Consider the following 11,140-nt stretch of genomic DNA (forward strand, 5'->3'; position numbering starts at 1 on the left):
TTGTAGTCGGACAGGGTGCGCCCGTCTTCCAGCTGCTTGCCGGCAAAGATCAGCCGCTGCTGGTCTGGGGGGATGCCCTCTTTGTCTTGGATCTTGGCCTTGACGTTCTCGATGGTGTCACTGGGCTCGACCTCGAGGGTGATGGTCTTGCCAGTCAAGGTCTTCACGAAGATCTGCATCCCACCTCTCAGGCGCAGGACCAGGTGCAGAGTGGACTCTTTCTGGATGTTGTAGTCGGACGGGGTGCGCCCGTCTTCCAGCTGCTTGCCGGCAAAGATCAGCCGCTGCTGGTCTGGGGGGATGCCCTCTTTGTCTTGGATCTTGGCCTTGACGTTCTCGATGGTGTCACTGGGCTCGACCTCGAGGGTGATGGTCTTGCCAGTCAAGGTCTTCACGAAGATCTGCATCCCACCTCTCAGGCGCAGGACCAGGTGCAGAGTGGACTCTTTCTGGATGTTGTAGTCGGACAGGGTGCGCCCGTCTTCCAGCTGCTTGCCGGCGAAGATCAGCCGCTGCTGGTCTGGGGGGATGCCCTCTTTGTCTTGGATCTTGGCCTTGACATTCTCGATGGTGTCACTGGGCTCGACCTCGAGGGTGATGGTCTTGCCGGTCAAGGTCTTCACGAAGATCTGCATCCCACCTCTCAGGCGCAGGACCAGGTGCAGAGTGGACTCTTTCTGGATGTTGTAGTCGGACAGGGTGCGCCCGTCTTCCAGCTGCTTGCCGGCGAAGATCAGCCGCTGCTGGTCTGGGGGGATGCCCTCTTTGTCTTGGATCTTGGCCTTGACGTTCTCGATGGTGTCACTGGGCTCGACCTCGAGGGTGATGGTCTTGCCAGTCAAGGTTTTCACGAAGATCTGCATTGTCAAGGGCGGTGAAGGAAGCTGCGAGCGAAGAGAACGGCGACTGCGTTCCGACGACCACGAATCTATCACTATTTTCTTAACCTCTTACTCTCTTGTTCGCTGGGAAGATCGGTTTGTCTAGTGAAGCGTGGCCAATGGACACAGGTATCTGAGCTGATCTCTGCTCTTCCACTTCATTGCAGTGGGGCCTGCGGCAGGTCTTTAAAGCTCTCTAGACCTTTTTGGAAGGGACAGATACCAGCTATCCTTTCTACCTGAGTAACTGGCATGGAAATAAATTGACAGATGAAAACTTACTAAGTTATACCTAGAACTGGGCACTTAACAGCTGGGGAAAGTGTCAAGAAACTCTGGTCATAGCAACGGTGCTGGGGTTATAAAGTAAAGGTGGTTTGACCTTCTCAATAAACCCAGCTTCTCATACACAATCCGATTTCAAATCCCAGTTCTGTGTACTGGCTGGCAACTTATTTAACCTCTCTGTGCCTCACTTTCCTCATCTGTAAAATGGGGCAATAACAGCATCTACGTCGTAGGGTTATTTTGCAGAATTCAATGTGCTAATATTTGCAAAGCTTTGTGCATTGGGACTTGTAACAAGTCTAAGGCGTGTAAGCGAAACTGATAGTGTGGAGTTCCAAAAAACTGTTTTGACACAATAGTATAAGGATGCTAAATTATTAGATATGTATTTATGTGTTGTGTGTGTATGTGTGTGTGTAGGGAGGGGTGTATATGTAGATACATGCACATGTGGGTATGTGTACATGTAGATGTGTATGCACATGTATAAGGGTATGTGCATATATTCATTTGATGGGTTAGATAGAGACCTGGATAAAAGGCTACATGCTCTTTCTGGAAACAAATATCTGAGTCTCATGAAAGCAGCAAAAGAAGAGAAAGCCAAAGAATTTAACTTTCTTTCAGGTCCCCACTCAGTTTCCAGCACTGAGCAAGGAGCCCGAGCAACTGAGATGCCATCGCTGGTCCCGATTTGAAGACATTCTGGTTGACCTTTCTCCTTTGAGAATCTCTTTGATTTCTTTTTTTTCTTTGATTTCTTAACCTTTCTTTTTCCTGGACTCTTAAATCTAGTAAGTGACTCCCCCCATTTGTTCCTAATGTCTTACTATAAATTTTTTGTGTTTTGCAAATTGATGCTATGCCTTGTGAATTTTGGTGAATACAGGCTAAAGTGCTAGCTCTATCAATGTCAGCAGAATCAGACATACCTTTTACTAAAATCTTTTCACTAGAACTGGTTCACAATTTGACTCAGTCTTGCAATTACTCACTGATTATTCAGCATGTGCCTGAGGCTGACAAGGATTTGTACGGATAGCCTGTCTGTTGTTTGTGTTTTATTTAGTCTCTAACTGTGAGAGGCTACTTAGGGGTTAAAGAACAGGCTGGGAACAATCCCAGATGGATGGTGGCACGAGGTCTTTTCTACTCACTACCAACCTGTGTCAAATCTGAGCTGACGGTATTATCAAAGGGTTTCCACCCAGTTTCCTTACTAGGAAATTCATTTGTTGGTGCAATATTTGCAACGGCAATGATATCCTTACACTGGGAGTGAACAGATTGCTACCTGTGCAAGATCAGCTGCTCAGCCCATCTGTCTATATACAAAAGTGACCTCAAATGACCTCTGGAAGGATCTCCTCACTCTACAGGTGTACATGTCCATCCCACGGCTCTGTGTTCACTAGGAGGTAACGATCCATCCCCAGGTGGGCCGCGTGCAGTTAGTAACAAAGACTGCTGATGCCCCAGATACTTGCTGGAAAACATAACCTCAAACTCACTGCTACTCATTATCTTTCAAAAGCTCCGCTAAGAAGGACAAAAGTGATAGAGGCTTTCCTAAAGAGTATGCACCATCCATTATTCTAAACACTCTCTTTCCTTAGACTAACCAGACCATCCCCAGAGTGAATTATCCTGGGCCTCAGTAGAACTGTTTTCTCAATAGGACTGTTTTCTCAAATCAGGTGATATAATTGGCCTATATTGAGGGAAGTGACATGAAACTACCCCATGTCACTGTGTTTACCATGAAGTCACATTACATATTATTTCCCCTACAAGGACACATAAGAGAACCTCCCTGGTCTCAGTACCAAGAATAGTCTGCTTCTCTTGGGCAAATGGACTGTTTTTACCTCAGGGAAACTATGTAGGTTGTAATCTGTCATATTTCACATTTCTCGTTGTCAGAAAGCAAGCTCAGAATCGAATCTGTAGCCTGCTTCTTCTATTTAAGTAAAAGAGGTCGAGATGCATTTTGTGGGTTAACCTCACCCCTGGCTATAGCTACCCTGTAGCTTGTTTGGCCTGTCCCTTTTTCTTTCTTTGCTAATTTTTAATTCATTTAATTTTCCTGTGTTGCATAAACCTTGTTAGACTATTTTTGAGCCCCTTTGAACAACTAAAATATAAATACATTAGGAAACCGAGAAGCCACTGTAAATCAGTGTTAGTGGGTCAAACATAATATGTGAAATTTCCCTGGATTCTAATCTTAGGTTTTTCATTAATACACCATTTAATGGTCAGGAATGATTTTAGATCTATAACTAACAAGCTTAACATTAAAGCCCAAAGAAGAAGAATATGCAGACATGAGGAATAATGCGGGATATTCAGAAATCAAGTAATGGAAGGTAACGTATTCCAAAATCCATTGTCAACCTCCCAACTCTTCCACCTTTTCCGGGAGTCAATTGCAAGATACACAGATGCTTCCTGCACCCACCTGATGACAACACTTCACTGCTATTCAGAAGAACAATAATCCAAATCACCTACCGTGTTTGTGAATAAATGCAAGTCCTTGCAGTATCTGAAACATGATGTTCCTTATAGCAGACTCAGGAAACAACTTATTTCTGTATGGAGCAGAGGGAAAAAGTTATAAGTCTAGATTTACAAATGAAAATGGGATTCATTTTGGTTATATAGTAAGAACTTGTGCAAACATTGGCTCACGTGCTAATTTGACCAGATCCTTTGATAATAATACAGAGCAAAGAAAAACAACCATTTGCCCATACACACCAAATATATTTAATTATGTTACAAAGAAGCAGTGATGAAATATTTTATAGTAAACCCCCCAACAAAATTCCCTCTAATGTAACATATAAAAATCTCTTCTCTCTGTAATATAAACTAAAACTTTAAAAAATTTTAATGGGGAAAATTTGAGGCTTTATGACATGTAGTAGAGAGTAACATTTTCCTCCTGGTTGAGCAAACTACGCATCTTCTTTGCTATGATTTTCAATAAAGACCCTCCTTGTCCGCTGAAATCACTCAGAGGGATTCTGTGAATGGCTTTCATCTGCCACCAAGAAAATGTGCCCTGGAGGTTCTACATGGCTCACTTTTAAAGTTCCTAATTACCTTAGCAGGTAAATTTTTTATTAGACTCCTCTGCCCCGTGCACAAGCCCCTGAGCACTGTGGTGAGAAAGGAATGGAAATAAACCCAGAAGTTTTTGATGGAGGTTTCAGAGTGAATGAAGCTTTTACACCTTGACTGGCAGTTGCTCTGCCCACATGTCCCTGTGGGAATGGAGAACTACAGAATGTCTGTTACATGTCTGAGCTCCTTTGGGTGAATAAGCCATTAAAACATGAAAACAGCTTCATTGAAACTAGCTTCGATGATGCCAGCACAAGGCCTCCGAAGTAGGGATGGGGGTCTGGCCCCTTCTCTAACAGGCAGCTTTAAGCAGCACAGCCTGAGGAACATGACTGATAAAATAAAAAACAAAAGCAGAAAGAAAACACGTCCACTTTGCAATAGTTATTTCTAAGATCATGAAAACCAAACGTACCTTTCTTTAATGAGCTGGTAGAGATTTTCCTGCATGTACTCAAAGATAAAATAAAGATGATCGTTCTCCCTGATCACTTCTTTTAGTTTTACTATATTGGCATGGTTGAGCTTCTTTAAAGACTGAAAGGTGAGGAAGAAAAACAAAAAGAGAGGTTCTATTGTTGAAAAAGAAAAGTAACCCCATGTGGACTTAGGAAGAAACACCTAATTCTACAACCACAGGAAGACCACAATTCATATTTTAACAACAATTTCATAAATGCTATGTCTATGAAATCCATAGCAACTGTACATGGAAAAGCTATCTTGATTAACTGACCGAACGGTAAATGCGTGACCTTAACTGGTATTTCTGGTGCCGCCAGGACCAGCCAGTGGGCCAGGGCTACCTGAGATGTGTTGCCTCCAGATAACAAACTCATTCCTGGGAGGTGGAGAGAGGAATCTATTGGAAGATGAGGCTTTGACTGTTCTAGCACAGGCAAGCCTCGCTGTATTGCACTCCACTATATTGTGCTTCACAGATGTTGTGTTGTGTTTTGTTTTTTACAAATTGAAGGCAAGACCCTCCACTGGGAAACAAGATTACAGCGTGCTTTATCGCGGTGGTCTGGGACTGAACCCTCCATTTGTCTGGGGTGCGCCTGTATTGGAGAAGGCAGCTGCCTTAGGGCAAGATCACCAGTTGACAGTCTGCAGACATCATGAACGAGAAATTGTTTACACAGGGGCCAATAGCCTGATTCTGTCAACTTCCATCTGGTTCATCCGTGTCCAGAGGACACAGAGTGCCCCTCACACTGTGAGTTCTGAAGCAGAGGGAGAAGGAAGAGAAATCTCTTTGGAAAGACTCTGAAGCGATATGGGAGAAATAGCTCTGCTTCCAAGAACAGCAAAGGCAGTAAAAGCGAGGCACAAGGAACAAGAGGGTGACGTGGAAAACGCTGCCTGACCTTATTATTCAGCCTTGCGTGCATGCAGCTTTCCTCTTCTGGGAACGCACTCGTGAGTACGGCCGTGTCAACCATTTTTTGCTTGCCTCATTAGTTCTGTCAATGGTGAGCAGCGATCCCATTCATGTGTGACAGCCAGAGATACCCAACTATCGGTGTACTCACGAGACACTTAGAATTTGATAGACAGGCTCCTTCCAGGAAGCCTCGAAGGGTCACCCTGGCCAGTGGGATGAGCCCTGTCATTCAAAAAGCCACTTCCTCACAGAGAAGGCAGCCCAATAATAACACACTGCAAAGCCCTCTTTATCTTTGAATTTCCTTAAAAGAACATCCCTCTTATAAAACAAACGCAATGCCTGAAGATGAAGTGTTAACATAGAATATCCAAATCTGGAAGGACACTCGGTGATAAGGTACCCCAGGGACCAGAGCTGGGGAATGTGCAATGAGATCAAGTTATTTCAAGCAGCTGGGAAGAGAGGGGACTCTGGCCAGTGAGTGAGAGCAAAGTAAGACTCTCTGGTGCTTCTTCCCTGCCGGGCGAGCCGCTGCCAACATGCCTCTCTGGCAGGAAATACTCAGCTGTTCGGGCCAAATGGACAGATCCTTCGAGAATGACTCCTCCGGGCCGATGACTTCTTTCAGTTGGGTTGGATTCCTGATGCTCCATGAGTAACAAAAACAAACATTGCTTAACTTGTAAGTAGCATTCACTGGGCTCTTGCAGGCTGTGGCCATCACTTCTGCCTGTTTGCTTACAGTGCCTCCCACACAATGGCTGGGATGTCCAGGGGACAAGCAGCAAATTTGTTCAGAGGAAAATGAAGTAAGTTTTAAAATTTTTCAGGAAGAGAATTCTAGGCAAGGAATACGGTCCCTTCTGTTGTCAGCCTGAAGTGTGTTTTGAGCATGAATTGCGGGCCCAAGGCTGAGTGGCTCACAGCTCTTATTTCTAAGCGAGGCTCATGAGCAAGTTAAAGCATGTATTAGTTTAACATCAAAAGAATTAACTTTGCGTGGAGGACTTCATGTGACTCATTTTACAGAGAAATACTTCCAAAAAGAAGGCATCTTACTGTGGCTCAGGAGAGGTCTACAAAGGAGAGGAAGGGGCAGGACAGCTGTATCAACGCAGAGAAGCAGATTGAACCTGGGTCAGCAGTCCGAATAGGGACCATCTGTCCCCAGGCATGAAGGTCCTCAACTTTTAACAAAACTACAGTGAGTACTCACTTAACACCATCAATAGGTTCTTGGAACTGCAATGTATAACCGTGTATAACAAAATCAATTGTATCCGAGGCTAATTGATATCAGCGTTCTAAAAAGACCTTGAAGGAAAGGGCATTACTTGAGGACCTGCTGTACATACCCTGGGCCCAAGGATATCTTGAGTGCCTGCCCTTCAGAGGCCAAAACAATCTAATTCAGAAAGAGAGGACAAAAATACATTGTAACAAAAATTAAGAAGATTGTATTAATGAACAGAAGCCCACCCGCCCCCTCCACAAGGTGTTTTCAAGAAGGGAGTAATTATTAAAACCAACGAGGGAGGGGTTTTTTTTTTTCCCTCCAAAAAAATGACTTTCAGGAACAGTTCTCCCTCCGCCCGCTCAGTGGGAAGGAAGGGTGTGTCGGGAGGGGAGCCCCTCACAGGTACGGGTGTGAGCATGGAGTGAAATACAAACGTGTCTGAGAAATAGGAATGGCCCCAGTTAGGTTCTAAAGGAAGTGCTCCGGAAGACTTCAACTGGAGAAGTGGGCAGGGACGACACTGCTTGGATCCCAGGTGGATACCCACTGAACCCTTCACACAAACCTGGGTTTCAAACCAAGCTTTGTGGCTTAGAGGTGTGTTTACCTCAAGCAAGTTCCTGAGACTGGTCTCAGCTGTGTCTTGAGCAAACTCAAGACCTAACACAGGGGTCCTCAAACTTTTTAAACAGGGGGCCAGTTCACTGTCCCTCAGACCATTGGAGGGCCGGACTATAGTTTAAAAAAAAACTATGAACAAATTCCTATGCACACTGCACATATCTCATTTTGAAGTAAAAAAAACAAAACGGGAACAAATACAATATTTGTATTTGCATGTGGCCCACGGGCCGTAGTTTGAGGACCCCTGCCCTAACACTTTCCACATCAGGTAGTTGTGGGATGAAGTGAGACACCTAAGGGTCTTCCTGGCCCATAACAGCCTCTCGATAAATGGTAGATAGTGTATGAGCAGCTGACTGTCACGGAGATCATTCTGGCAGCAGCACACAGGATGGATAAGACATGAAGACAGTGGAATCACACAGGCCACCTACAAGGAGCTGTGGTTTCTGGATAAATGTTAATGAACAGAAGGGGGGAGAAGATATGAGCACGGGGGGTTGCAGACTTTCTAGAAAATTCAGGCACTAATATCAACTGAGCATTTGGATATAGGGGTCTGCAGGAGGGATGAGCAAACTCGCCTCCAAAGGGACAGAGAGTAAGTATTTTAGGCTCCCTAGGTGAGAGGTCTCTGCTGCAAATACTCACTGTTGCCACTGTAGCATGAAGTCAGCCATAAGCAATATGCAAACAAATGGGCAGGGCTGTGTTCCGACAAAATTTTATTTACAAAAACAGAATGTGGGCCATTTGTCAATCCCTGGCCTAATGCATAAGAAAGGTAAAAGATCTGATGAGACTGCCGAAGCAAGGGGGTTGAATGACATTAATCAGGAGTAGTGTCAGAGCAAAGAAAAAATTGAAGAACAGAATAAGAAATAAGAACAGAATGCGGGAAATCACCGATATTTAAGGGGTGGACCCACAGAAGAAGTGGTGAAAGGCAAGAAAGAGATAGGACAGCTAAGCAAAAGCAGAGTCACAAAGGCCTGAGAGAGGAGAGGAAGTGGTCAACAGCACCCAACCCTGCAGGCAAGAAAGTGCCTGAGAAAATGATCCTGGACTTGGCAACAAGCAGCTTTCGTAACAGAGAGAGAGACACGCTGGACTCAATTCAGTGGAAAGTCAATGGTAGGTGACAAATGATGGCCTAAGGTATTGTTTGGAAGGACAGGGGAGGAAGCTCAAGGGAAGAGAGGGCTGAGGCTCATTAGAGAGGATGGCAGGCACATTTACTAGTAGAGACTGGAGAGAAGGAGCCAGTGGAAAGGAAGAGTTTAAAGAAATGGGGAGGTTCACCATAGCCAAAAAGTGAGAGCAACCCAAGTGTCCATCAATGGATGAATGGACAAGCAAAATGTGGTACATCCAGACCATGAAATATGATTCCGCCTTTAAAAAGAAGGAAATTCTACAGATGCTACAGCTGGATGAGCCTTGAAGACATTTACGCTAACCAAAAGAAGCCAGTCACAAAAAGATAAATAAGGCATACCTCGGAGATACTGAGGGTTTGGGTCTAAACCACCTCCATGTGCGAGTCCTGCCATGAAGTGAGTTAGAGGGTCTTGCCTTCAATTTGTACACAATGCAACATGTGTGAAGCACAATCAGTGAAGCACAATAAAACGAGGTCTGCCTGTACTGTATGATTTCACTTACCTGAGGTATTAAGGGCAGTCAAATTCACAGAGACAGAAGGTAGAGGTCATGGGGAGTTACTTGCTGGTTAATAGGTACAAAGTTTCAGTTGTGCAAGATGAAGTGAGTTCTAGAGATAGATGGTGATGATGGTTGTAAAACAATATGAATGTACTTCATACTGTGTACACTTACAAGTTGGTAAGATAGTAAATGTTATTTTATTTGTTTTTCATCACAGTTTGAGATAAAGAACATTAGTGGGAAACTATTGAAATCTGAATAAAGCTGTGATTAACTTAAAGAGTAATACACCTATAAATATACTCATTAATAGCAAAGTAATCTTCTATTTTGAGCTATTAACTGAATAATGTTAGCACCCCCACCCCTTTATTTTGGGCATCAGTGAAACAATTCAAAGAGAGTGAATATATCAACAACAACAAAATGTAAGCATATATAACACTATTTTAATCAACTATACAGAAATCATCCCCTATTGTATTAATACATACCTTAACCTCACGAAGGTTCATGCATTCCTCCCAGGAATAAAACTTCCTTTTCATTCTAAAAGAGAAGAAACAAATAGTATGCTTACTCCTAGTCACAGGCTAAACTTTCTTTTTAATGTTTTTATTCTGAAACTAATGAATAGTGCTTAAGATTGGCTTTGATTCCTATCAAATATTATACTATCCAAAACAGCATTTATTTTAAAACCTGGCAATCAATCCTACATCACCAATTTTCCCAGCAGAGGTGGTGCAGTGTAGCACAGGAGGCCTGGACTGTGTCTTGCTTTATCACTAGCTAGATAACCTTGCCATGGAGGGGATCCCTCGTTCTTATTTTATCTAGACCAGAGTTGTCCAATAGAACTTTGTTTTCCTGGAAATGTTCTGTTTGTCCAGTATGGTCACCACTAGACAGACACATGTGGCTAGCGAGCACTTGGAATGTAGCTAGCTAGTGCAACACAGGAACTGAATTCTTAATTAAGTTTACATTTCAATGTCACATATGATTACTTGCTACCCTATTAGACAACACAGTTCTAGACACGCCAATAAAAGGGTTGGCAAGTTATGTCTCACCCCAACTCCACCCCACCATATGTTTCTGTAAAGCCCATGAGTTAAGATGGCATTTATATTTTTTAATAGTTGGAATCAAAACAATCAAAAGAAGAAGATTTTGTGACATGTGAAAATTATCTGAAATTCACATGTCAGTTTCCATAAATGAAGTTTTATTGGAATACAACCACACTCATTCATATATATGGTCTATGACTGTGTTCACACTACAACAGCAGAGCTGAGTTGTGACGGGGGCCATATGGCCTGCAAAGCCTAAAATATTTACTGTCTGGCTCCTTACTGAACAAAGCTTGCCAATCCCTGCTATGGAGCCTGAGGCGAGGAAGAGAGGCCTATTAGCTAACCAGAAACCCAGGATGCAAGGGCATGTGTTCAACACCTCAGACGTGAGCATTCCAGAGTCGACAATCATCTACCCCCCAGAAATCAATGTCTAGGACCCTTCTCCATGCTTCCCGCGCACTCCCCTTTTGACAATGCGTAGCTGAGGATGCATTCATGAGAGTGAAGGATAACACTTACTTTTTAATAGCAATCAGCTCCCCAGACTCAATGCTTCTTCCCAGCAGGACGGAACCGTAGGTTCCATCCCCGAGCTGCTTGATCGTTGTGTACCTATTCATGGTGTGCCCGCGCAGGCCGGACGCTCATCTCAGAGCCGAGGTGGTTCAGTCCTGCAGCGGCAGCAGGCCTCCCCGGAGTGTAACCAAATTTTTCTGTGGCAGCACCCGCACAAGGTATTCAACAGAACGTGACTATCTCCCAAATACATATTTTCAAAGATCAGTCTTCTGCCTGTAGAGAAAAATCAGGGACACCCATAAATGCTATTGTATAT

The 11,140-nt window shown here is 43.9% G+C and overlaps 1 protein-coding gene across 1 annotated transcript in view; it reads right to left on the bottom strand.

Annotated features, from left to right (window-relative positions):
* LOC102441105 (polyubiquitin-B-like) overlaps window positions 1-923 on the bottom strand; it is a gene marked incomplete at its 3' end in the record, with an annotated part of 9,886 nt that extends 8,963 nt beyond the window's left edge. Inside the window, exon 1 of the mRNA XM_014450141.1 lies at window positions 1-923. Coding sequence (XP_014305627.1) covers window positions 1-863 — 863 coding nt within the window.
* Window positions 924-11,140: the final 10,217 nt, after the last annotated feature.

The sequence above is a fragment of the Myotis lucifugus genome, unplaced genomic scaffold (assembly GCF_000147115.1).
Source record: "Myotis lucifugus unplaced genomic scaffold, Myoluc2.0 scaffold_1764, whole genome shotgun sequence".
Lineage (NCBI taxonomy): Eukaryota > Metazoa > Chordata > Mammalia > Chiroptera > Vespertilionidae > Myotis > Myotis lucifugus.